The 24222-nt window shown below is 36.2% G+C and overlaps 1 protein-coding gene across 10 annotated transcripts in view; it reads left to right on the forward strand.

Moving 5' to 3' along the window:
- Positions 1-24222, forward strand: part of SCAPER (S-phase cyclin A associated protein in the ER) — a 513402-nt gene that overhangs the window by 239870 nt on the left and 249310 nt on the right. For all 10 annotated transcript variants that reach the window (XR_006887542.1, XM_046653964.1, XM_046653961.1 and 7 more), the window contains one exon: positions 22506-22571. Coding sequence is in view for 9 of the 10 variants with exons in the window: in XM_046653964.1 (XP_046509920.1) it covers positions 22506-22571 (66 nt within the window). In the remaining variant the exon portion in view is untranslated. The remainder of the gene's footprint in view (positions 1-22505; positions 22572-24222) is intronic.

The raw sequence follows: 24222 nt of genomic DNA on the forward strand, positions 1-24222 counted from the left end.
CATATAATTTGACTCATATCATTCTCCTAAAAGCAGATAAAGCAGTTCTCAGACTTTTTGGATTTTGCATTTGTAAAAATTATTGAGGACTCTAAAGAGCTTTTGTTTATCTGAGTTATACTTAGCAATATTTATCATATTAGAAATTAAAACTGAGAAAATCTTAAAATATTTAATTAATAATTTTAAAATAGCAATAAAACTTTTATTGTTCACATGAATAACATATTTTTTTTTATTAATGTTATGATAGATTACAACCTTGTGAGATTTCAGTTGTACATTTTTGTTAGTCATGTTGTGGGTACACCACTTCCCCCTTTGTGCCCTCCCCCCACCCCCCCTTTTCCCTGGTAACCACCGATCAGATCTCCTTGTCAATATACTAACTTCCACCTATGAGTGGAGTCATATAGAGTTCGTCTTTCTCTGACTGGCTTATTTCGCTTAACATAATACCCTCGAGGTCCATCCACGTTGCTGTGAATGGGCCACTTTTGTCTTTTTTTATGGCTGAGTAGTATTCCATTGTGTATATATACCATATCTTCTTTATCCAATCATCAGTTTCTGGGCATGTAGGTTGGTTCCACGTCTTGGCTATTGTAAATAATGCTGCGATGAACATAGGGGTGCAAGGGACTCTTGGGATTTCTGATTTCAGGTTCTTAGGATAGATACCCAGTAATGGGATGGCTGGGTCATAGGGTATTTCTATTTTTAACTTTTTGAGAAATCTCCATACTGTTTTCCATAGTGGCTGTACCAGTTTGCATTCCCACCAACAGTGTATGAGGGTTCCTCTTTCTCCACAACCTCTCCAACATTTGTCGTTCTTGGTTTTGGATGTTTTTGCCAATCTAACGGGGGTAAGGTGATGTCTTAGTGTAGTTTTGATTTGCATTTCCCTGATGATTAGCGATGATGAACATCTTTTCATGTGTCTATTGGCCATATTCATATCTTCTTTTGAGAAATGTCTGTTCATGTCCTCTGCCCATTTTTTGATCGGGTTGTTTGTTTTTTTGTTGTTAAGCCGTGTGAGTTCTTTGTATATTATGGAGATTAACCCTTTGTCAGATAAGTGGCTTGTAAATATTTTTTCCCAATTAGTGAGCTGTTTTTTTGTTTCAATCCTGTTTTCCCTTGCCTTAAAGAAACTCTTTGGTCTGATGAAGTCCTATTTGTTTATTCTTTCTATTGTTTCCCTCAACTGAGGAGTTATAGTGTCCGAAAAGATTCTTTTGAAACTGATGTCAAAGAGTGTACTGCATATATTCTCTTCCAGAAGACTTATTGTTTCAGGCCTAATCTTTAGGTCTTTGATCCATTTTGAGTTTATTTTGGTGTGTGGTGAAAAAGAATGGTCAATTTTCAATCTTTTGCATGTGGTGTCCAGTTTTCCCAGCACCATTTTTTGAAGAGACTTTCTTTTCTCCATTGTAGGCCCTCTGCTCCTTTGTTGAAGATTAGCTGTCCATAGATGTGTGGTTTTATCTCTGGGCTTTCAATTCTGTTCCATTGATCTGTGGACCTGTTTTTGTACCAGTACCATGCTGTTTTGATCACTGTAGCTTTGTAGTATGTTTTGAAATCGGGGATTGTGATTCTGCCGGCTTTGTTTTTCTTGCTCAGGATTGCTTTAGCAATTCGCGGTCTTTTGTTGCCCCATATGAATTTTAGGATTCTTTGTTCAATTTCTGTGAAGAATGTTCTTGGGATTCTGATTGGGATAGCATTGAATCTGTAGATTGCTTTAGGTAGTATGGACATTTTAACTATGTTTATTCTTCCAATCCATGTGCATGGAATGTCTTTCCATCTCTTTATGTTGTCGTCAATTTCTTTGAAGAAAGTCTTGTAGTTTTCATTGTATAGATCCTTCACTTCCTTGGTTAAGTTTATCCCAAGGTATTTTATTCTTTTCGTTGCGATTGTGAATGGGATTGAGTTCTTGAGTTCTTTTTCTGTTAATTCATTGTTAGTGTATAGAAATGCTACTGATTTATGTATGTTGATTTTTATACCCTGCTACTTTGCTGTAGTTGTTGATTATTTCTAATAGTTTTTCTATGGATTCTTTGGGGTTTTCTATATATAAGATCATGTCGTCTGCAAACAGTGAGAGTTTTACTTCTTCATTACCTATTTGGATTCCTTTTATTTCTTTTTCCTGCCGAATTGCTCTGGCCAACACCTCCAGTACTATGTTGAATAGGAGTGTTGAAAGTGGGCACCCTTGTCTTGTTCCTGTCCTCAGAGGGATGGCTTTCAGTTTTTGTCCATTGAGTATGAAGTTGGCTGTGGGTCTGTCATATATGGCCTTTATTATGTTGAGGTACTTTCCTTCTATACCCATTTTATTGAGGGTTTTTATCATAAATGGGTGTTGGATCTTGTCGAATGCTTTCTCTGCATCTATTGAGATGATCATGTGGTTTTTGTTTTTCATTTTGTTGATGTAGTGTATCACGTTGATTGACTTGCGGATGTTGAACCATCCCTGCGTCCCTGGTATAAATCCCACTTGATCATGGTGTATAATCTTTTTGATGTATTGCTGTATTCGGTTTGCCAAAATTTTGTTGAGGATTTTTGCATCTATGTTCATCAGTGATATCGGCCTGTAGTTCTCCTTCTTTGTGTTGTCCTTGTCAGGTTTGGGGATCAGAGTGATGTTGGCTTCATAGAATGTGTTAGGGAGTACTCCATCTTTCTCAATTTTCTGGAACAGTTTGAGAAGAATAGGTATTAAGTCCTCTTTGAATGTTTGGTAGAATTCTCCAGAGAAGCCGTCTGGTCCTGGACTCTTATTTTTGGGGAGGTTTTTGATTACCGTTTCTATTACCTTACTTGTGATTGGCCTAATGAATAACATATTTTTTATGAAAATGACTATTTTCCAAAACAAAAAAGTTTAGTAGTAAGAGTCACATTATTTTACATTTTTGCAAATTTCCTTAACGTCTGGCTTAATAAAGAGAACTGGATTCTCACATCTGCTTCTGTGTTGTAATATCACACGCCAGGTAGCCTCAGGCATTGTGTACCTGTAAGAGAATGAGAGTGACAAAGTTATGACTTCCTCTGTCTCTGAAAGACTCTCTGAGACCCAATGGATCAGAGCACACTCTAAAAATTACTGGCCTCCTACATAAGAAAAAATGCAATAAATGATAAATGTTAATGTTACTTTGTTAGTATGAATCAAATCATGAAACAGGACAGTGATTTTTCAAACTGTAGTGCTCAGACCCTTTGCATCAGAATCACTCGAGATCTTTTTTAAAAAGGTAGATTCCTTGGCTTCAACCTGTTAATTCCGATTCACTTGGTCTTCGGGGATGGGATCTACATCTTAACAAACTTTCAACTGCTGCTAATATACCTAACATTTGATGCCTATTGTTTCTAGGAGTTTAGAATCATGGAATCTTAGAGCTAGCCATTATTGTGACCTAGTACAGGCGTGCTGACACAGACACTGGGAGATGCCATTGGAGTTCTTCCTCTGGCCTCTTAGCTCAGGGTCTGCCCTGCCCACTAGAGCACTGATTTAATCCAGCTCCGCCAGGGCAGGCAGCCTGCCCTAGGGACTAGCCCCACCCAACAGCAAGCCCTTGGGCAACTTGTGGGCCTGTATAGGCAGGGTGCCTGGATCCTCTACAGGCAGGCAAGCAGGTCCACATTTGCAGTGCAGGGTGTGTGCAAGGAGTGAGTGGAATGTGCGGGATGTTGGTGGAGTGTGTGGGGGCCTGTTCAGTGGGGCAACTGGGTCAGTTTCAGGGGTTCAGGACGTGTGCATGGGCCAGCACTGTGTAGGTGTTGTGTGTGGACCTGTGGACCATGGTGCTTCCCAGCTGTGGAAGACTTGTGCTTTTCAAACAGTCATGTAGGGGATTGGCCCCACCTTCCAAAGCCTGAACCCTTTGGGTGCTCCTGTGCCTGGGGCCAGCCCCACTCAGCTGCAATCCTGACAGTCCTGACGACAGCCTTGTAAGCCAGGGGACTGCAGTAATTGTTAGTCCCTGAGCCTAGCAACTAGCCACACTGGGGGCCTACTCACTTAACAGAAAAACTGCAACAGAAATGTGCTGTTAGACCTTGAAGCCAGCTGTGCTGGAGCTCCCCAAACCTGATAAAGTAACTGAAGGGTCCACGTCAGCCACACACAGCTGAGAATTGCAACCAGCTGGTCAGGGGGACAGCCTAGCCTCCCTGGGCATCTGCAGCAAGAGCAACACTGTCACAACAGAAGGATACACCCAGCCCACACAGGGGTCACTCCTGGAACATTTGGAACTGGTGATGTGATGGAAGCACACTGCTGGGCCTCATAAGGCATCTCTTATATAAGGCCACCTCTCTAATATCAGAAGATGTAGCTGACCCACCTAATACATAGATATAAAGCACAAATAAAGAGGCAAAATGAGGAGGCAAAGGAATATGTTCCAAGCAAGGGAACAGGACAGAACCCCAGAAAAAGAACTGAATGAAACAGAAATAAACATTCTACCTGAGAAAGAGTTCAAACAAAAAGTCGTAAGGATGCTCACTGATCTTGGGAGAAGAATAGATGAACTCAGTGAGACCGTCAATAAAGAATTGGGAAATATAAAAAAGAACGAGTCAGAAATGAAGAATACAATACTGGAAATGAAAAATTCACTAGAGAGACTCAGTAGCAGAGTAGATGTTACAGAAAAACAGACTAGTGAGCCGGACGAAAGACTAAAGGAAGTCACCCAAGCTGAACAGATAAAAGAAAAAAGAATTAAAAAGAACGAGAACAGTCTAAGGGACCTCTGGGACAACATCAAGTGCACTAACATTTGTATTATAGGTGTCTCAGAAGGAGAAGAGAGAGACAAAGGGCAGAGAATCTATTTGAAGAAATAATAGCTGAAAACTTTCCTAACCTAAGGAAGGAAACAGATATCCGTGTACAGGAAGCACAGAGAGTGCCAAACAAGATAAACCCGAAGAGGCCCACACCAAGGCACATTATAATTAAAATGTCCAAACTTAAAGAGAGAATCCTAAAAGCCACAAGAGAAAGGCAACAAGTGACATACAAAGGAAACCCCATAAGGCTGACTTCTCAGGAGAAACCTTACAGGCTAGAAGGGAGTGACATGATATATTTGAAGTGCTGAAAAGAGAAAACCTACAGGCAAGAATACTCTACCCAGCAAGGTTATCATTCAGAATGGAAGGAGAGATAAAGAGTTTTTCAGACAAGCAAAAATTAAAGGAGTTTATCATCAAAAATCAAGTTTTACAAGAAATACTAAGTGACTTATTTAAATGGGAAAGAGAAGACCACAAATAGGAATAAGAAAATTATCAAACAAACAAAAAAGACAATAAAATCACTGGTAAAGGCAAAAATACAGTAAAGGTAGCAGATCAGCTACCTATGAGAATAATATGAAGGTCAGAAGACAAAAGTACTAAAATTACCTATTTCAACAATAAGAGGGTAATGGATACACACACAAAAAGAGTTAGATATGATATCAAAAACATAAAATGTGGCATGAGGGAAGTAAAAGAGAGCTTTTAGAGTGAGGTCAAACTAAAGAGACCATCAACTCAATATAGATTGCTATATACATAGGTTATTGTATATGAACCTCATGGTAATCAGAAACCAAAAATATCTAATAAGTATACAAATAATTAAGGTAAAGGAACCCGAACATAATGCTAAGGAAAGCCATCAAACCACAAGGGAAGAGAGCAGGAGAAGAAGAAAGGAACAGAGAAGAACTACTAAAACACCCAGAAAAAAATTAGCAAAATAAGTGCATAGCTACTTTAAATGGTAATGGACTAAATGCTGCAATCAAGAGGCAGAAGGTGGCCGGTTGGATAAAAAAAAAAGAAGACCCATATGCATGCTGCATACAAGAGACACACTGCAGACCTAAAGAGACAAAAGCTGAAAGTGAAGGGATGGAAAAAGATACTACATGCAAATGGCAATGAAGAGAAAGCTTTAGTAGCAATATTTATATTGGCTAAAATAGAGTTTAAAACAAAAACTGTAACAAGAGGCAAAGAAGGGCACTACATAATGATAAAGGGAACAATCCAACAAGAGGCTGTAACACTCATAAACATCTGTGTACCCATCATAGGAACACCTAAATGTATAAAGCAATTATTAACAGACATAAAAGGAGAAATAGATAGCAACACAATAATAGTAGGGGACTTTAATGCTCCACTTACACCAATGGATATATCATCCAAACAGAAGATCAATAAGGAAACATTGGCCTTATACAACACATTAGACCACATGGACTTAGTATAATAAACGGAACCTTCCATCCAAAAACCACAGAATGTACATTCTTTTCAAATGCACATGGAACAGTCTCAAGGATTGATCACATTTTAGACCACAAAACAAGTCTCAGTAAATTTAAGAAGACTGAAGTAATTCCAACCATCTTTTCTGAACACACAGTTATGAAACTAGAAATCAACAACAGGAAGAAAATCAGAAAAGCCACAAATATGTGGAGATTAAACAAAATGCTGTTGAACAATGATTGGGTCAATGAAGAAATCAAAGGAGAAATCAAAAAACACCTGGAGACAAATGAAAATACAACATGCCAAAATCTACAGAATACAGCAAAAGTCTTTCTGAGGGAAGTTTATGGCACTACAAGCCTGTGTGAAAAAACAAGAAAAATCTGAAACAATATCACAGTGCATGTAAGGAACTAGAAAAATAAGGACAAAGTAGAAAATCAGCAGATGGAAGGAAATAATAAAAATCAGAGCAGAAATAAATGAAATAGAGACTAAAAAGACAGTAGAAAAAATCAATGAAACCAAGAGCTGGTTCTTTGAAAAGATAAACAAAACTGACAAACCTTTACCTAGACTCACCAAGAAAAAAAGAAGGCTCAAATAAATAAAATCAGAAATGAAAGAGGAGAAATAGATAGAATAGATAGATAGAATAGTATGAAAAGCTATATGCCAACAAATTGGATAATCCAGAGGAAATAGACAAACTCTTAGAATCATATCATCTTCCAAAACTTCATGAATCAAGAAGAAATAGAGAATTTGAATAGAGCACCAGCAAGGAGACTGAAACAGTAATCAAAAACCTCCCCAAAAGTAAAAGTCCAGGTCCAGACAGCTTCCCTGGTGAATTTTACCAGACGTTCAAAGAAGACTTAATACCTATCCTTGTCAAATTCTACCAAAAAGTTGAAGAAGAGGGGAACCTTCCTAACTCATTCTATGTGGCCAACATTACTCTGATACCAAAACCAGACAAGGACAACACAAAAAAAGAAAATTACAGGTCAATATCACTTATGAACATTGATGCAAAAATCCTCAACAAAATACTAGAAAATTGAATACAACAATACATTAAAAAGATCATACACCATGATCAAGTGGGAGTTATTCCACATATGCAAGGATGGTTAAACATTCGTAAATCAATCAATGTGAATCACCACACTAACAAAATGAAGAATAAAAATCACATGATCATCTTAATAGATGGAGAGAAAGCATTTGACAAGATACAGCATCCGTTGATGATAAAAACACTCAATAAAATGGGTATAGAAGGAAAGTACCTCAACATAATAAAGGCCATAAATGACAAACCCACAGCTAATATCATTCTCAATGGAGAAAAACTGAAAGCTATCCCTCTAAGAACAGGAACCAGACAAGGATGCCCACTTTCATCACTCTTATTTAACATAGTATTGGAAGCCTTAGCCAGAGCAGTCAGGCCGGAAAAAGAATTAAAAGGGATCCAAATTGGAAAGGGAAAAGTGAAACTGTCACTCTTTTTAGATGACATGATTTTATATATAGAAAACCCTAAAGAATCCACTAAAAAACTTTTAGAAGTAATAAATACAGTAAAGTTGCAGGATAGAAAATCAAGATACAAAATTCAGTTGCATTTCTATATACTAACAATGAAGTAGCAGAAAGAGAAATTAAGAATACAGTCCCATTTACAGTTGCAACAAAAAGAATAAAATACCTAGGAATAAACTTAACCAAAGAGGTTAAAGACCTGTACACTGAAAACTATCAAACATTATTGAGAGAAATTGAAGAAGACACAAAGAAATGGAAGGCTATTCCGTGCTCTTGGAGTGGAATAATTAACATAGTTAAAATGTCCATACTTCATAAAGCAATGGATAGACTCAATGCAATCCTTATCAAAGTTCCACCATTTTTCACAGAAATAGAACAAAGAGTCCTAAAATTTATATGGAACAACAAAAGACCCCGAATAGCCAAAGGAATCCTGAGAAAAAAGAACCAAGTTAGAGGTATCACATTCTTTGATTTTCAAAATATACTACAAAGCTACAGTAATCAAAACAGCGTCGTACTGGCACAAAAACACACAGATCAATGGTACAGACTTGAGAGCCCAGAAATAAATCCACAGATCTAGGGACAGCTTATTTTCCACAAGGGAGCCAAGACCATAAAATGGAGAAAGGAAAGTCTCTTCAATAGATGGTAGTGGGAATACTGGACAGCCACATGCAAAAGAATGAAAGTAGGCCATTGTCTTACACCATACACAAAAATTAACTCAAAATGGATTAAAGATTTGAACGTAAGACCTGAAACTATTAAACTTCCAGGAGAAAACATAAGCAGTATGCTCTTCGACATGGGTCTTAGTAGCATATTTTCAAGTACCATGTCTGAATGGGCAAGGGAAACAATAGAAAAAATAAACAAATGCCATTACCTCAAACTAAAAAGCCTCTGCACAGCGAAGGAAACCATCAACAGAACAAAAAAACAGCCTAACAATTGGGAGAAAACATTTGCAAATCATATATATGATAAGGGGTTAATATCCAAAATATATGAAGAACTCATACATCTCAACAAGAAAAAACTAACAACCCAATTGAAAAATGGGGAATAGATCTGAACAGACATTTCTCCAAAGAAGATATACAGATGGCCAACAGGCACATGGCAAGATGTTCAACATCATTAACTATCAGGGAAATGCAAATCAAAACTCCAATGTGATATCACCTCATGACCGTCAGCATGGCCATAATTAACAAGACAGGAAACATCAAGTGTTCGAGAGGATGTGAAGAGAAGGGGCTCTCTCATACACTGTTGTTGGGAGTGCAAACTTGTGCAGCCCCTATGGGAAACAGTATGGAGACTCCTTTGAAGATTTAAGAATGGAACTACCATATGATCCAGCTATTCCCCTCCTGGGCATTTGTCCACAGAACATGAAAAGATGAATGCATGCAGTTATATGCATCCCTATGTTCACTGTAGCATTATTCACAAAAGCCAAGACTTGGAAGCAACCTAGGTGCCCATCAAGGGGTGAGTCGATAAAGATTATGTATATATATATATATATATATATTATATGTATATAATGGAATACTAGTCAGCCATGAGAAGTGATGAACTCGGACCACTTGTAACAACATGGGTGGACCTTGGGGAGAAAGTCAAATACCCTATTATCTCACTCATAAGTAGAAGATAAAAACTGACACACACATAGAAAAGAGGTTGGGTTGGTGGTTACCAGGGGGAAGTGGAAAGGGCAGAGGGCAAAAGGGGTCATGAGACACATGGGTGTGGTGATGGATTTTAATTAGTCTTTGGGTGGTGAACATGATGTAATCTATACAGAAATCAAAATATGACACCTGAAATTTGTATAGTGTTATAATCCAGTGTTACCGCAAAAAAAAAAAAAAAAAAAAAGACAGTGGTTCAGGAAGGACCAAAATTAAATGCCAAAATGTTTGTCACAGATATATGCTGGAGGAGATGGATAGGAGAAAGAAATCTGAGATAGATTATGTGGATATCCGTATTTGGGAGAGAGAGAGAGGAATAAAGTGGTGGTGACCCTGGAGCATCTAGCTATATGCTGATGTTCTTGGTAGAAATAGGGTCACCCATAAAAAAGCAGGAAATTTTGCCATTTGTGACAACATGGATGAGCCTTTAGGGTATTATACTAAGTGAAAGAAGTCAGACAGAAAGACAAATACTGTATGGTCTCACTTATATTTGGAATCTAAAAAAGCTGAACTTACAGAAATGGAGAGTAGAATGGTGTTTGCCAGTGGCTCAGGGTTGGGGGATATGGGGAGATGTTGGTCAAAGTGTACAAACTTATAGTTATGACATGAATAAGTTTTGCGGATCTAATACACAAGTTGGTGACTATAGTTAACAACACTGTAACTGCACAAAATTGGGCTTTGCCCAGTGTGCGTCAACAAGCCAATTAATTACAGCATCTGCCTTTGGGAGAAGAAATCGGCTTTATTCTGCAAAATCAATGGGCAGTGAGAACAAGAGGCGTGTGCCCTTAAATCTGTCTCCCCAATTCAGGATGTGTGGCAAAATTTAAGAGGTTAGGGAGAACAGGCAGGCATGCAGAGATGCTGGTGGGACAGGTTTTGATTGGTGGGCTTCAACCATTTATAGTAATGTTTTAAACATTTCTGATAGGGTTCTAAATTCTAAAGATTTATGTTGAGGCTCTAAACTTTCATGATAGGGGTCTAAACCTTTTTTTTTTTTTTTTCTTTTAATCTAAGGAAGATTTTCCCTGAGCTAAAATCTGTTGCCAATCTTCCTCTTTTTGCTTGAGGAAGATTCACCCTGAGCTAACATCTGTGCCAGTCTTCCTCTATTTTGTACTTTGTTTGCTGTCACTGCATGGCCGCTGGCAGTTGGTGTAGGTCTGTCCCTGGGAATCGAACCCAGGCTGCTGAAGCAGTGTGGTGAAGTTGACCACTAGGCCGTGGGGCTGGCCCCTTGTGATAGGGTTCTAGACATTTTTGATGAGGTGGGGAATGAATTTTAACACTAGATCTTCCTGAAGGAGGGACCCCTTGCTTCTGATAAGAGTCTGACTTTCAAGTTCCAGTCATGTCCCAGTCCTTGTGTTGCATGAGAAGGAGGATCTTTGGTTCCTCAGTCATTTCAGGTTACGGTTTCTTCTTTTGCACATGCCCTACCCATGTGACTTTGCAGATTTTCTGAAAGGCAATTTTTAGTTACTCTGTTGATAAGAGATGGCGTCAGTTGAACTATTCCTGGAGGGCCCATGGTTACAATACTATATTATATACTTAAAGATGCTAAGAAAGTAAATCTTAAATGTTTTCACCACACACAGAAAATGTGTGAGATGATAGATTGTTAACCTTATTGTGATAAACATTTTGCAATATATACATCTATCAAATCATCACGTTGTACACCTTAAACTTGCACCTTGTTATCTGTCAATTATATCTCACTAAAGTTGGGGGAAAAAAGAAATAGGGACACAGATAGGGATAATTTGGCTGAAGCTGTAAGTGAGTGGGTTTGAGCTCTCCAAGGGATATCCCAGAGGAACTGGTAGAGTGTTCCCTTGTGTAATCTTGTTAAATGTCTACTTACCCTTTTTAATTGATATTTGTTTTCATAAAAGTAATAATTTCCTCCTATTTCTTGCCTTCTGCACCAGTCTGTGAAGGTATTAATCAAATTATGCTGCCCCCTGGCAGTAATATCCTAACTGGTGAAATGTCTCAAAAAAGGCTCAAGAAAAAAGTCTCAAAATGTCTCAGAAGTGGACTATGCAAATCCAAATTTATAAAATGCAGATGATAATGTCAAAAAATATAAAGTATAAAGAATAGATAGAATAGGGTCAAATTATGGCGAGCCTTCGATACTAGTTAGCCAGTTGATGAGATATTTTGGAAAGGAACCATTATAGATAACCAAGAGAATCACATCAGGAAATGAGTGATTTGGGAAGATTTGTCACTTGTGCTATGCTGTTAGGATTAGAAGGTTGAGAACTTAAGTGAATAGGAGAATATTGTTACTAACCCAGGCATGAAGTGATAGGGTTTACATTACAATGTACTGTAGAATAAATTAAGAGGAAAGAAAGTAATCAAGAAGTATTTTGACATAATGTTAATATTTTTGATGATACATTGATTATTTGAAAAAAGAAAATGAAGAATAGAAAACAATTTTGAAATTTCAGTCCAAGGTACTGTTTGAGAAATAAAGTGAAGTGGATGTACAGTGGTCAGAAGGAGTTTGGTTTGAAAGATAATAGAGGACAAGATGAAAGTTGAACTTCCAAGTGTAGAGCTTGAAGAGTGTGAAATTTGGTCTGAAATCTAAAGTTATGTATTTAGCATTAATTATTATTAAAATTACAACAATGAGAATAGATAACAATTATCAAATAGAAGTTAAAGGAGATCAGGACTTGAAAACAGCAGTGATAGTAAGCTGTAAAATATAGTGGAAAAAAGGTCCAGGAGAATGAATACAGAGAAAAAGCCATCATGTTTCATACTAACAGAGATCACTGATGACTTTCAAGGAAGCATTTTAATGTCATAGCATGTTTATGTAATCATAATATTGTATTTGTTTTTCCATTTCTGCCCTTCTGTTCCTTGAATACACCTTAATGTGTTGGTACTGGATGTTCCCTCTACTCAGTCCGAGCTGTCCCCAGATTTCCCTGGAACTGGCTCCTTTGCATCATTCAAGTTTCTGCTTAAAGACTTACTTCTCAAACACTTTCCTCCATTATGCTCTCTGTAAATGCCACAACTCCTCAACACACATACATATATTCAATCACTTTATATTATCCTATTTTCTTCGTAGTATCTATTTTCCACTATTACCTTACTGATTTATTTCCCCCACTGTAAACTCCGATATAAGAACTTTTACCTTGTTGACCTTTTTATATACTATGTGTTTAATGCTTAGAAAAATTTTTGACACGTAGATACTTAGTAAATGTTTTAATGAATGAATAAATGAAAAAATGAATACATAGAAGCTATCTAAAGAAGAAATAATAGTATTAGATTTCGTTTAGTTTTCTGTGAAACTAAAATGATTTGGGTATTTTGAAAATTGGCAAGATTAAAAATGAAGAATGGTGGACAGGAATTTTAAGTCTACGCAAAAGTTTATTTCTGTAATAGCATTTGTGTTGTTTGTATATCTCTGTAATAATACTAATATATCACTTACATTATAAGTAGAAAAACCTTTGTCTCATATTTTGAAAGACATTTCAAACTGCATTTAACATGTAAACATGTGACATCTTTTATGAATATCCCATATAGTACACTGTTGGTTCCCAAAATACCCAATAATGGAGATGGGAAATTGAATAATTTGATTTAGAGTCTGTTTTGGTCAGCTCCTTTTCTTAGAACAAACAGCTAGCTTTAAGTTGACTGGAAGTTAAGATTTACTTTGGAAAGGAGAGATTTTAAAAAACCTAATTGTTACCTTAGAGCTTGAGCTATTGCAAGGAAAGAGACAAATCTTTATGTTTCAGTTATATTTTGATGAACTTTGTACTAGTCTTAAATTGCTGTTGAATAATCCTTCCCAGTGGCTAAATCTCATGTATAATGAGGCTACTTTGAAGTGTGTGGAAAAAGTATTATCAGTAATCTTTTAAAATAATTATTATTAAAAACCATGAATGTGTTGTGGAGGGAAATTTAGAATAGATTAGAAGATAGATACTTCGATAAGAAATGTGGACAATCAAGAAATCAATTATAATTGTTTTTGATGTCTGCATATCTAGGTGTAAATATAGATTTCATTTGTCTGGGCCTTTATAAGATTTCGAGAGTAAAGAGAACTAACATTTATTTGGTTTTCTCTCTGGGCAACATATTTTTCAAACATTTCCTCATGGATTCCTTATAATAATTCTGGGAGGTTAACATTATCCTGCTTATTTTAGATTTGACAAGACTGTAGCTCAAAGAAGTGACGTGACTAAGGCTTCATAGCTATTAGGTGGTAGAGTCAAATTCGTTTTTGTCTGTCTGTCTCTGATGTCCATGTTCCATGACATCATGTTGTTCTTCATTTAGACAAAATAATTTAAAAAGTAGCATGTTGAGGTGATAGTTGTGATGATGATCAACTCAGGAGAGGTTGTCCATTTCCCTTGTCTAATTCTTCCTTGCCTAACTCTCAAGTTTTATCATGCTGCATCTTTGTTTTAATTCCAATTGATGTTACCAAAAAGCGAATGTTGTTCTCTACTGGAAGATAATTTCTTTGATCCCTAAAGCCGCTTTTTCTAGTTCCTGCTGGGTAACCAGGTAGCCAAAGTCTTGTTTATTTTGTTGGGAGAGTTTTTAGTAAACAAGAATTTGAAAAGAAACTGTGTCCTTAGACAATTTGGGTATAGGTTTGATTCAGTTCTTTTAAAAGTAGAATTCCAGTATGTGATCAGTTTCTTTATTCTAACATACTGTGTCTCTCTGTGGCAAAAGAGCCCTGTTTTTCTTCCTCTTTACCCTTACTTCCTGTTTTCAAAAACAAGACAGGTGTTTCCTATGAGATTTTGGCTCTAAATACCCTGGGTTTGAATCCATCTATGTATCCAATTTGAATACAATCTATGTCATGTTACCTTGAACAAGCTTCTTAACTTTTCAATGCCTCAGTTTTCTCATCTATAAGATGGTGAACTAACTCATAACTTTTTTATGAGGATTAAATCAAGTTAATTCATGTAAAGTGCTCATCATATGATAAATGCTTTATAAGAATTTAGAATTGCGCTATGAATAGTTTTAAAGGATACAGCCAAATACATAAATGTCCCTAATTTAAGAATAAGCAATGACCTATAATTTGTCATTAACATAGTTCATAGCCTTGAAGAAAATGCCAGTTTGTGTTTATTGGAATGCTAGGTTGGTTGAACATTTAAAAATGAATCAGTTGGGGCCACCCTGGTGCCACAGTGGTTAAGTTCGCATGTTCCACTTCTCAGCGGCCCAGGGTTCGCCGGTTCAGTTCCCAGGTGCAGACATGGCACCCCTTGACACACCATGCTATAGTAGGCATCCCACATAGAAAGTAGAGGAAGATGGGCAGAGATGTTAGCTCAGGGCCAGGCTTCCTTAGAAAAAGGAGGAGGATTGGCTGCAGATGTTAGCTCAGGGCTAATCTTCCTCAAAAAAAAAAGAGAATCAGTATAATTTACCATATTAATAGAATAAGGAGAAAAATCCTGATTCTCTCAATGGATCTAGGAAAAGCAATATATTCTTTCAAGAGAACAACTTTAGCAGAATAAGATTATTGAGGGAAATTTCTGGGATTTAATGAGATATCCACCAAAACCTTAGAGAAAATATCATACTTAGTGATGAACTATTGAAAGCGTTCTCATTCAAGAATAGACAAGGATACTTCTGCTACCCACTTCTGTTTGATATTGTACTAGAGATTATTTTCAATTCACTAAGGTTGGCAGGAAAATATAAGGGTCAGAAAGGGAGAAACAAAACTGTCATTTTTTGTGGTTGTTAAGACTGTGAACTCTTGGTTGAGTAAAACTGATTTGGATAAAGAAAAAAGCATAGAAGGTTTGGGTCAATAAATGAAATTATAGAAAAAAACAAAAAGAGATGACCTTACTGAACAGAAATTATAAAATAAAATGGTAAGCAATAAAAAAAGGTAAACTGGATTACATCAGAATTCAAAATGTGCTTGTAAAGATACTATCAAAAAAGTGACAACACGCAGTGTAAGAGATTTGCGAATCATATTGCTGATAAGGGAATTATATCCAGAATATATAAAGAACTCTTGCAGCTCACTAATAAAAAGACAAATGGCCCAGTAGTAAATGGGCAAAGGATCTGAGTAGACATTTCTCCAGGAAGATATACAAATGGCCAATATAACCATGAAAAGATGTTCAGCATCATTAGTCATCAGGGAAATGCAAATCAAATCCATAATGAGATGCCACTTCATGCCCACTATGATGGCTATATTTAATAAGACAGACAATAACAAGGATGTAGGGAAATTAGAATCTTTATACCTTGCTAGTAAGGTATGAACTGCACCCAGTTCCAAGGTTGTTTTGGTCGGGGTATGGGGAGCTTCCCAAAACACAACAACAAACAATTCTAAGACACCAGCAGGATGTCCAAGAATTCAACTCAATTCTGACACTACCGAGAGATAGCATCAGATTCCACATGTTAAGGGTTCAGTCCTACAAGACGCACCCCTCCCCCCAACTTCAGTTGCCAGTCATTCGTCCAGATTGTTACCTGTACTTCTGACGAACTGGCTACAAATAGGAGGTTTCCAAGACCTCTCTGGATTCGATTAATTTGGTAGAATAGCTCACGGAACTCAGAGAAACATTTTGCTTACTAGATCACTAGTTTATTATAAAAGAATATAACTCAGGAACAGCCAGATGGAAAAAATGCATAGGGAAAGAGCACAGAGCTTCCATGCCCTCTTCAGGCATGGCACTCTCCCAGTCCCTCCATGTGTTCACCAACCCAGAAGCTCTCCAAACTCCATACTTTTGAGATTTTATGGAGGCCTTATCACATAGGCATGATCAATCATTAAATCCATTTTGAGCCCTTCTCTCTTCTCAAGAGAATTGAGGTCAGGGCTAAAAATTCCAAGCTTCTAATCATGGCTTGATCTTTCTGGTAACTAGACCTTATACCCAAAGAATTGTAGTTATTTGTTTTGATCTGTCTGATGATTCTCTGAAGGACTTGTTCTAAGAATTTGCCTTTCTTTCACCTAATGCAGAATTTTCCCAGAGCTAAGTAGGCTACCTGGGGAGTGATTGTCAAAAACAATATCAAGGCAAATGTATTAGTCACTGCTGCCTAAGGCAAGGGAAAATAGGACAAACAATAAACTAATCAAAAAGCTTCGGGGGAAAGGCTGAAGATTGAGATGGTTTGGGGAATAAGGACTTTGAACAGCTCCCACATACTTTGAAGAATCTAAAAGGCCACACGTATGCCCAGGGTTGGGTACATGTTCAGAAAAGACCCGAGAGGGCCCTGAAGTCTTTTGTCTGGGTGACGATCAGGCTTCTATGCAAGCAGAAAGTGAAGGCTAAAGCAGAGCTGTAAAATGCCTGAGTCTTGTTGGCTTGCCCTAACACACACACACAGCCTATCTGCAAAGATTAGATTAGAACTTTTGTTGTTGTTGTTCCTGGTGTTTAAGGAAATCTCTTGAATCACTAGTTGATCTGATCCATAAACTTAGTGGAAGAGAGTCTTGAGTGGCCATAATGAGAAAGAATGCAAACTTTAGAAAATTAGTTCAGGAAAGTTACTAAACAAATATATAACTACATCAAGTAGCAAAAACAAACCCTGGGGAAGGAGGAGAATCTCATTTCCAGAGTTGCCCTGTTATAATATTCAAAATGACTAGTTTTCAACAAAAAGTTACAAGACATGCAAAGAAAAAGAAAATTGGTCCATTCACAGGAAAACAAAAATAATATAAAGTATCCCTGGGGAAGCCCAGACATTGGCCTTACTAGACAAAGACTTTAAAATTTTTTAATATGCTAAATGAACTAAAGAAAACCACAATTGGAGAATATTAATAATGAGATAAAAAAATTTTTTTAAAGAATAGAAATTTTGTAGTTGAAAAATAAAGTGACTGAAATGAAAAATTTACTCGAAGGGCTCAACAGCTAATTTGAGCAGGTGAAAGAAAGAACCAGTGAACTTGAAGTTAGGACAGTTGAGATTATCCACTCCAAGGAAGAGAAAGAAAAAAGACTGAAGAAAAAGTGAACAGAGCCTGAAAAACCAGTGGAACATCATCCAGTGTACCAATGTATACATAATGGGAGTCCCAGAAGGATAGTAAAGAGAGAAAGGCAGAGAAAGAGTATTTGAAGCAATAATGGCTAAAAGTTTCAAAATTTAATGAAAGATATGAATCTGCACATCCAGGAAGCCCAACAAAGTCTAAGTCAGAGAAACTCAGAGGTCCACACTGTGACACTTTATAGTCAGACTGTCAGAAGATAAAGACAAAGAGAGAATCTTGAAAGCAGCAAAAGAGAAGCAACTCTTCATATATAAAATATCCTCAATATACTTAACAGCTTAGTTCTTATCACAAACTATAGAGGCCAGAAGGCAGTGGGATAACATATTCAGTTTCCTGGTAGAAAAAAATAAAAACAAATTGTCAATCAGAAATTCTGTATCTGGCAAAACTTCAAAAATGAAGGAGAAATTAACACATTTCATGATGAACAAAAACTGAGAGAGTTTGTAGCTATTAGACCTGCACTTGAGGAAACTTCCTAATGAAGTCCTTCAGGTTGAAATGAAAATACAGTAGACGGTATCTTGAATCCACACAAAGAAATGAAGAACAAGTTTGTAAAGGCAGCTACACAGATAAATATAAAAGTCAATATAAATGTATTTTGGTTTGTAACCCCTCATTTTTCTTATTTGATTTAAAAATCAACTGCACAAAACAATAATTTTAAACCTGTGTTGATGGACACACATGTATAAAGATGTAATTTGTAATGATAGCATAAAAGAGGTAAAGAACTATATAGGAACAATGTTTTGTATACTACTAAAACTAAGTTAGTATTAATTCTGTTATTACGAATTAAGACGTTAGTTATAATTCCCAGGACGACTGCCAAATAACTAAAAATATGTATATGCTAGAAAAAATGAGAAGGGATTGAAATTGGTACACTAGAAAATATCTGTGTAACACCAAATAAAGCAGTAATGTAGGAAGTGAGGGACAAAAGAGATATCATACATAGAAAATAGCAAAATGGCAGAAGTCAGTCCATCTTCATAGGTAATTACATTAAATATTAGTGCATTAAAGACTCCAGTGAAAGGCACAGATTGGCAGAATGGATTAAAAAAAATGATCCAACTGTATTCTATCTACAAGAAGCTTGCTTCAAATATAAGGACCCAAGTGGTTTAATGTGAAAAGATGGAAACACATATTCCATGCAGAGAGTACCCTCGGCAAAATAATATAGTTGAAGTAACTATATTAGTATCATACAACATAGACTTTAAGATAAAAATTGTACCATAGAGAAAGAAGGATATTATATAATGATGAAAGGGTTAATCCATCAAAAAGATATAACAATTACAAACATATATGTACCTAACAGAGCCGCAAAATATATGAAGGAAAAACTGACAGAATTGAGGGGAGAAATAAAAAGTTCAACAATAATAGGTGGAGACTTCAGTACCCCACTTTCAATAATGGATAGGACAACTAAACTGAGAATAAACAAAGAAGTGAAAGACTTGAATGACATTATAAACCACTAGACCCAGTGGATGTATAGAGAACGTTCTATGCCAAAACAGCAGAATACATATTATGCTCAAGTGTACATGGAATATTCTCTAGCATAGATCTTATATTGGACCACCAAACAGGTTTCCATACATTTTAAAATATTTAAATCCTATAAGGTATCTTCTCTGACCACAAGGAGATGAAGTTAGAAATCAGTAACAGAAAGAAATCTGGAAAATTCACAAATATAAGGAAATTAAACAAGATACTCTTCAAAGGACTAAAGCAACTAGAACTCTCATACTTTGCTGGTAGAAATGCAAATTGGAATGACCCCTTCAGTAAATATTTTGGTAGTTTAAGGTTAAGCACATGCTTATCGTATGACCCAGAGATCCCACTCCTAGGTATTTATCCAAGAGAAATTAAGACATTTGTCTATGCAACCATTTGTCTACAAGTGTTCATAGTAGCCCCAATCTGGAAAGAAGTGAAATATCCAACTGGTGAATAGAAAAATTGTGGTGGCCAAACAATGGAATACTACAAAGCAGTAAAAAGAAATGAACTAATAATATATTCAACAGTATGAAAGAATCTCAAGAGATTTATGCTAAATCAATTAATCCAGACATTATAGAATATGTATGATTGTAGTAATTTGATATTCAGAAAGCTGTAGTGGTAGAAAGCAGATGAGTAGTTGCTGGGGCAAGGAGGTGAGGAAGAAAGTGACTTCAAAGAGACACAAGAAAATTTTGTGGGGTGGTGGAAATGTTCTATATCATGACTGTGGTTTCAGTTGTATTGGTAGACATAATTGTGAAAACTCATCAAATTATTCACTTAAAATTTAAAGTTTTTTTTTATTTTATGTAAATGGAACCTCAGTAAAGCTGTCCCTCAAAATGAAAAAAAATTAAAAAGATGAAAAAAATGAATACTTTGGGACCAAGGGTTTGAGGGGAGGGAGAACACATTGTTTGACTCAAAAGTCTTTTAGGAGTAAATCAAAATAGAAATTAGAAGCTATTTGTAATTTGTGACAGTAAAAGCATGAATCTTATGGAATATGGCCAAAACTTTACTCAGAATGAAATTTAGTCTTAAATGATTTTATCAGTTGCGGTAGAAATGGCCTAAACAACTCAAGGAGCTAGAACAGTATTCACATCACCCCCTCAGGAAATAGGATATATGTATTTATTTATTTCCACATATAGCACTTAGGATGTATTATATCTTTTGAGGATAAAAACAAATAGAGGTTGATAAGATCTGATTCTTTGAGAATACTGGTAAACTGTGAAAGGCTAACGAAAATTAAAATGGAGTAAACAAAAATATCCCGCATTATGGCTGAAAAAGAATATAACCAAGATGACATGGAGATTAAAAACGAGGGAATGCAGTATTCAAAATCTTAATAAAGTGGGTCGTTATCTAAAAAGTAAATCATCAGAATTATAGCGTATCTGAAAGGATTCTTTTCAGCCTTCTCTCTCATTATTCCCATATTTTGATCTTTTGCTCCAGCAAAACTGGTCTGTACACTGTTCCCTTAGTATAACTCATATTTTCCTACATGTTCAGCATCGTTTGCTCACTTTTCTCTGCTATTAATGCCATTTTCTCTTTTTTTGTGTATTCAGATGCTACCTATCTTTTAAGCAAGTACACGTTTCATTTCCTTCAGAAAACTTACTGTGGCATCTTAGCTGGAAATGTGCACTTGTGATAATACTCATCTGTCACTTACTCTGCTTTGTAGAATTCTGTATGTTTTAATGCTGTTATGTCTTCCTCTTCCTTATGGAGAGTAAATACCTTGAATATTCCCCGTATGTATATACCTTATCTCTGCTATGTATATACCTTTCATTATCCGCCATAGTCTAGTTTAGTTTATAGAGTAGGGACTCTGGAAAATGAATATTTAATCGATTGTTAAAAGTGAATCAAGATTCAAGTTAGGAAAAAGTGGTTAACTGCCATTTCAGGTAAAGTTAAGATTTTTTGGGTGATAATTTCCTAGTTATGTATGCATGAATGAGGGAATGGGTTTAGTCTTTCCAAACTCTGTAAGCCCTAGATAAATGTGTTTTGATATAACAGGCATCTTCCTAAGCCTCAGTTTTTTCTTTCTAAGATGGGGATAATACCATATCGAATTTTTAGGACTGAGACAATGAGTATGTAGCTCCTGGCACAGTGCTTGAAAAATAATTCAGCCCTGCATAATTGTTATTTTTTACACCTTTCGTATGAAGTTGTAATTACTTGCAACTACAAAATGGTTATTTCCCCATTTTGATATGCCTTAGTATTTTGCCTGCTGGCAATGAGCATGCATAGATTGAAACACTATGTAATTTAATGTTTACTTCCAATTTAGTTATTCCTTCATTCCCAAGCATAACCTGTGCTAGTTTGCTTTTTCCTCGTTAGGCCTATTGTAATTTGCATCTTTCACATTTTTTGTGAAGCAGTGTTTATTTTTTCACCTGTCATTGCTCTCTGGATTGGTATACATTGTGACTAATTCTGTCATAGGTCACTGGACTAATTCTTTAAGACTAGGACCCTTTGGGTGAGCAGTTAAAATATAAAGTAACGTTTTTCTTTTTTTCCTCCAAAAGGAGAAACTGACAAATTAAGTCAATATTAATGGATTGCTGTAGTGACTCCTGCCTTAGATCGATTACCTGTTGACGACTATCACCTGGTTCAGGCAAGCTAGAGCATAATTAGACAGTGGCAGAGAAGTGTTATCGCAGATTTTTCCAGACCTTTAGTATTTAGTCAGTATAAATAACAAAACCAAAGCAAAGTAAATATTTTATTGTCTGGTTATTTCCACTGCCTTTTAAATTATTTCTAAAGTTAAATGACTATTCTATACCTGTATTTAATTTTGCATCATATACCTCTTGAAGTACGTAGATATTCAACCACCTCAGCTACCTTGTAGAAACTCAATTTGGTTTCAGATTTAATCATCATGATTTTACCAGTCCTGACAAATAAGCACCATTCTGTACCAGGTGTGTAATCTCAGCAGTGTTTTTATGAATCTGCACTCTATCCTGTGAGAAAATATGTATTTTTCAGTCTTTTTTGATAACATTTATAGTATTTTAAAGAAGCAATCTCAGAAATCAAAGTGTTAAAATTAATGTGGTAATGTTCCTAATACTGGGATAAGAAAAACACGGGAACAGTTTTAGTTTGTTTTAAAAATTAGCAAAATAACAGTTATAAAACTTTTTTCTCTTCAGGGCCAAGGAATATGAGAGTTTAATGGAAACAAAAAATTCTGGCTCTGACTCACCTTATAAAGCAAAGTGAGTATTTTATCCTACACTGTCATTCTCTATCTCTTCAATCTCTGCCGGTAACAAAACTTTATCTGAATTATTATTGTATGCCTGTCATCATAGGCTTTGTATCTGATGCCTAGAAGTTCATTCTCCTAAGACAATGGTATGCAACTGGGGATGATTTTCCCAGGGGACATTTGGCTTTGTCTGAGGATGTGTGATAACATTTTGGTTATCACAACTTGGGGAGATGGTGCTACTGCCATCAAGTTCATTCAGGCCAGGGATACTGTTAAATATTCTTCAGTGCACAAGACAGTCTCCCCCAGCCAAGAATTATCTCACCCAGAAACATCAATAGTGCTAAGGTAGAGAACCTCTGTTCTAACAGAACAGGTTCTGGCAAGGCTGTGCTGGTTCTTGCTCTGAGGAGATCTCTTTCAGGATTGTTGTGACGGCTACTTGACAGAAAAGGATTTAGACTCCACCATTGGGTGTAAGTGTAACTACACAATAGCTAAGTAAACAAAAACATCAACATTTTGCTTCTCTCAAATATACTGCCAATAGAAGTGCAGTGAGAAAGATACTCACATACACTGTCAATGGGAGTGCAGATTGGTGTAGTCTTATTGAAAGGCAATGTGAATCCAGAGCTTAGGACATCCACTATAAACTTCAGGCTGCTTAGTGAAATAATGCAAAATATGCCCAAATATTTATATATGGAGGTGACGGGTTTAGTTATTTACTTATTTATTTTTCCTGAGGAAGATCAGCCCTGAGCTAACATCTGTGCCAGTCTTTCTCCACTTTATATATGAGTCGCTGCCACAGCGTGGCTGATGAGTGGTGTAGGTCTGCACCCAGGAGCTGAACCTGTGAACCCAGGCTGCTGAAGTGGAGTGTGCTGAACTTAACCACTATGCCATGGGGCAGGCCCCTTAATGTGATTTTTAACAGTGAAAAAGTCAAGAAACAGCTTAAATGCCACAAATTGAGGAATATCTTTAACCAGTTTATGTAGATATGCTATAGCATTTTAATGTAGCAATTACTTACAATAGAAATATTCTTGCCTGTCAGAAATAAAATACCCATCAGGTAATTACTTTTATTTATTATTGTTCAGGAACTCTTAGCCATTGCTATTCTAAAAGAAAAAATATATAAAATATTAAAGAAGTTAACAAAATTATCAAGATTATCATGATACTGCATTTCTGGAAAACCCAACAGAATCAAGTGAAACACTAGCAGAAACAAGAAAATCAATTCAGTAAGGTGGCTGATTACCAAATTAATGTGATAATATTAATAATAGGTAATGTTTACTGAGCCTTAACCTTATGCCAGTCTCTCTACATGTATTGACTCATTTATTCCTCACAACAACTCAATGAATTTCATTAGGGAAACTTAAGCCCTAGAGAGAGTAAGTAACTTGCCTGAGGTTATGCAACAGCATATCCAGAATACAAAAATTGATAGCCTTTCTTTCTGATAATTGGTTAGAAAATATAAATATAATTTACAAAAGCACTAAAAGAGTAAACTATTTAAAAATAAACTCAACAAGAAATTTGAAGACTCTATAAAAATAAAACCTTAAAATGCTAACAAAGGATATAAAAGGAGACTTGTATAAATGGAAAGACAAATTATACTCTTGGAG

This window comes from Equus quagga, chromosome 2 (genome assembly GCF_021613505.1).
Source record: "Equus quagga isolate Etosha38 chromosome 2, UCLA_HA_Equagga_1.0, whole genome shotgun sequence".
In the NCBI taxonomy this organism is placed as follows: Eukaryota; Metazoa; Chordata; class Mammalia; order Perissodactyla; family Equidae; genus Equus; species Equus quagga.